The sequence below is a fragment of the Physeter macrocephalus genome, chromosome 2, assembly GCF_002837175.3.
Source record: "Physeter macrocephalus isolate SW-GA chromosome 2, ASM283717v5, whole genome shotgun sequence".
Lineage (NCBI taxonomy): Eukaryota > Metazoa > Chordata > Mammalia > Artiodactyla > Physeteridae > Physeter > Physeter macrocephalus.
The window spans coordinates 124,669,483-124,673,573 of NC_041215.1; the positions used below are offsets into that span (position 1 = coordinate 124,669,483).

Here is a 4,091-nt window from a genome sequence, read left to right on the forward strand (position 1 = left end):
TGCATCGGCAGGAGGACTCTCAACCACTGCGCCACCAGGGAAGCCCTGTGGGAGATTTTTTGAAGGCCAGCTTCCTCATAATGGTCAGTGGCATTTCATTTCTAACTGAAACAGTGTGCAGTACCCCCTTTCCACTGTAAAAATTCTTAATTTATCCCACATTAGCAGCCATGCAAGAAGTACATTTTTTCTTGCTAGTCCGAGTGCTGGCAAGACAGTTTAGTACACCCCTGAGAGGATTTTAGGGGTGTTTGCCTCTGATCTCTGTATACATTCTTTTACATCACAGGATCTGGAAAGGGAGCTTCTCCTGGGTAAAGGGATAGAAAACAAAGAATTCATCAGAGCAAAACAAGATATGTGAGAAATGGAGACTATAAGAAAGGCAAGGGGACCTCCCTGGTGGCGCAGTGGATAAGACTCCACGCTCCTGATGCAGATGGCCCGGGGTTCACTCCCTGGCCAGGGAACTAGATCCCACATGCATGCCACAACGAAGAGTTCACATGCTACAACCAAGGAACCCACGTGCTGCAACTAAGGAGCCCGTGAGCTGCAACTAAGGAGCCCACGTACCGCAACTAAGATCCAGTGCAAACAAATAAATAATAAATAAATAATTTAAATAAAATGGTGTAGCTGCTATGGAAAACATTTTAAAAAAAGAGAGAGAGACAAGGACAGGCCCCAGGAAAGAAGGAACACCAGTGAAATCTCAGCTCACTCGCAGAATCTCTGTAGAGTAACAAGAAAATAAAATTGAAAGAATGATTCATAGAGATGTCAAGGAATGCTAATCTTTGGGGACTCATACAGGAACTTTGTGTTAGGGGAAGGGGTGACTTTATCCATTATGTCTTCATCCGTAATAAAATAATTCATGGGACCCAAAAGGACAGACATTGGAAACAGTGGGGCAAATACACAATCTGCTGACCATTTCCTGCCAGCTGTTGTCAATAAAATACCACACAAAAATTGTAAGCTGCTGACAGTATTTGTCACAGAAACCAGTAATGGGAACTCAGAAGTAACAACCCCGGGGAGGGGTAAACACAAGTCTCACTGGTGCTGTTGGGAGGCCTGTGGGAAGGGCCTGTTGTGGGTGAACCCTCTTGGGAGAACTGAACACCGCAGAGGGTCTCTTCCAAACCCCTCAACCCCACAGTAAGTGCTGCAGCAGCCCAGACCACGTCTCAGTGGAGGACAGAGCTCACTACCACTGCCATAATAGGCTTCCTCACTCAAGCTGGTATTTAAACCACCAAAATAACAATACATACTAATCACAATTTACTTAAGCCTCAGACAATAAAATTGATTTATTGGGTGTTGGAGAGGGGTTCACAGCAGGATCTCCAGGTTCAGAGTTAGATATCTCCACCCTCACCCTCTCGGCTTCTCACCGGTCCAAATTCTCTGTAATACAGTGAGATTATGATGAACATGGGAAACTTGGAATTACCCTATTTAGGAAAAGGAAGCACTCATGCTGTTTCTAACATAAATTCAGACAAAGAAATAATTTCACAGTTCAGCTTGGGAAGGTGAATTTACTGTATGGTATTGTAAATTTAAATAGAGAAACATTTTAGATACTTATTGATTCACTTAAAAATTATAATCAACCTATTACACATTATCAGAAACAACTCTTTAATGAACAGTAACAATATTTCCAAAGCAAAAAAAAAAAAATTAGTGAGAAGAGTGGCACTGTTTTACTTTTTGGCAAATTTCCTTAATGTCTGGCTCAATAGAAGACAGCTGGACGCTGCTACCTCTTTTGCATTCACTCTATCGCACTCTCCCAGGTCACGTTAGCCTTGAGAAAACTTCATGTACAGTCATGTAGGAATGAACGTGTAAAGGGCAAATAATATATCTGTGCTATTATGAAAACCGTTTTGGCCTTGTGGACCTCTAAAAAGTCTTGGGGACTCCTAAGTGTTCCCAGAGCACACTTTGAGAACCACTGCCTTATGAGTTGGGAACAGTTATTATCTCCATTTTACAAATGAGCAAACTGGCATCGAGAGGTCAAGTCATGGTCCAAGGACACATTGCTGGGACAGGTCAGAGCAGGTAAAATACAAAGAGCATGATACCCTCATTGGGTTGTTTGTTGCAAGAACTGACTGAGATCATGAAGGTAAAGAGTTGAGCATCCTCCTATCACAGGCACTCAATAACATCAGTATTTCCCATTGGGCTAGATCTAGTAGAAAAGCTAGGGAAACTGCACATTTCCGATCAACTCATCATTTGACACCAGCAAGAAAAAATAAAATTCCACTGCAGGTGTTGTCCAGAGCATGGACCCTACACAAGCTCTCGGGATGGAAGATTTTTGCTACTCAGAAACTCCAGGGCCTTACTCCACCCTCCATTAGGCAAAAAATGTGGCGGGCTGCACACATGTCACCTTCTTCCTTGGGAAACCTGAGCAAGCCAGGAGAGCTGTTCCATTATTTACAGCCTCCTTTTTGCATCATGCTATATTTACAAGGAACCCTCAACAAACAACAATGGCGCCTCCAGTCTGTGCAGCCAAACCTCTCCTTGGAAATCATCTGTGGTCTTCCCGTCCAGGGGCTCGGCACTCCATTTCTCTCCTTGTCCATCAACTTTTGTAACCCACATGGCCCTCCTCCTCCTGCCTGTGGTGGGTACTCAAGCCCAGAGTGCAGGTCACTTCTGTTCCTCCCCTGATTGGGAAGTGAGCTCAGCTGGGGAAGTGGAACTGTGCAGTTCAGGCCACCGCACTCTCAAAACACTACCCTAAACAGAGGGCAAGAAAAAGAGGTGCCTGGAGCTATTGCTTCCATCCAAGTGCAGGCAACAAGGATGTCTCACCTGGAGCACTGCAAACTGGTCTCCCTGTCTCCACTTCCACACCTCCTCACACACGTACCCCAGGCTACTCTCCACCAACAGCCAAAGCGATCTTTTAAAAGTATAGAAGGGATAAAGTCAGTTCTCATGCTTCACCCGCTCCCAAGGCTCCCCCACTCAGTGGAAATAAAATCCAAGCTCCTTAACTTGGTTAATTAGGACCTGCCTCATCTGGCCCCTGCCTACCTTTCTCGCTACAAGCAAGGGCTCCTTCTCTCTGGCCTTTCCTCTCTCTGCTCCTACTACCTGCAGAGCACCCCTAGGACTTCCAACAACTCAGAGGTCACCTCCTCAAGGCGGCCTTCCCTGCCTGCCCGCTCTGCAGCCGCCGCCTCTCCATCCCTCCATCCGGTTGTACTTGAGACTTCAGAGCACTTACTCTCGGAAGTTATCTTCATTTTACTGGTATATTACTCATCTCCCTCCTTCCACATCGTCCTCCTAGAAGGTAAGCCACCAATAGCAAGGACTCCCCCTGGTCCCCGCGACATCTCCAACCGCCTGGCACCGCGCCTGGCACCGCGCCTGGCACAGACTAAACGCTCAGCAAACGGTGGAATGAATGAAGCGGCAGTGCCCGAGAGTCCCAAGCTGGCGTCCCTAGCGCCCCGGGCGCATCCGCACCGTCCGGGCGCCGGGACTACAGGCGCGGGCGGGCCGGGGGGCTGAGGGACCGGCGGGGCGGGACGGGGCTGCTCGCCCACCCGGCCGCGCGCCCGGCTCGGCGCAGCAGGTGCCTCCCGGGAGCGCGCACACACACGTCCACCCTGGTCCGCGCCGCCGCCCCGCTCTCCAGCACTAACCATGGTGGCCGGGCCGCCGCCGCCGTCCCCGCGGGCGAGAGACGAGCGCGGTGGACTCGAGGGCGAGAGGCGAGCGCAGGAGCCGGCGCGGCTGACAGGTGAGGGGCCCGCCTCAGACCATGGCTGCTTCCCACAATGCTCTCGAAGCGAAAGTTTGCAGACTCCTCCCCACGCCTCTGCCCTCTCTCCCCTCCTGCTCCTACCAGCGCCCTCCCTGCCCCTCTCCCTCCCCCACCTCCCTCTTTCCCCTCCTCCTCTTCCTCCTTCCCCTCTCCCTCCTCTTCGTCCTTACCCCCTCCTCCTCCCTCCTCCTCCCCCCTCCCTCCTCCTCCCCTCCTCCCCCCTCCCTCCTCCTCCCCTCCTCCCCCCTCCCTCCTCCTCTCCCTCCTCCCC

At 50.4% G+C, this 4,091-nt stretch overlaps 1 protein-coding gene across 2 annotated transcripts in view; it reads right to left on the minus strand.

The window, feature by feature from the left end:
- Nucleotides 1–3,838, minus strand: part of AP1S3 (adaptor related protein complex 1 subunit sigma 3) — a 60,490-nt gene extending 56,652 nt beyond the window's left edge. For both annotated transcript variants that reach the window (XM_024124660.2, XM_024124661.3), the window contains exon 1: nt 3,699–3,838. In XM_024124660.2, coding sequence (XP_023980428.1) covers nt 3,699–3,701 — 3 coding nt within the window. In that variant the 5' untranslated portion in view covers nt 3,702–3,838. The remainder of the gene's footprint in view (nt 1–3,698) is intronic.
- Nucleotides 3,839–4,091: the final 253 nt, after the last annotated feature.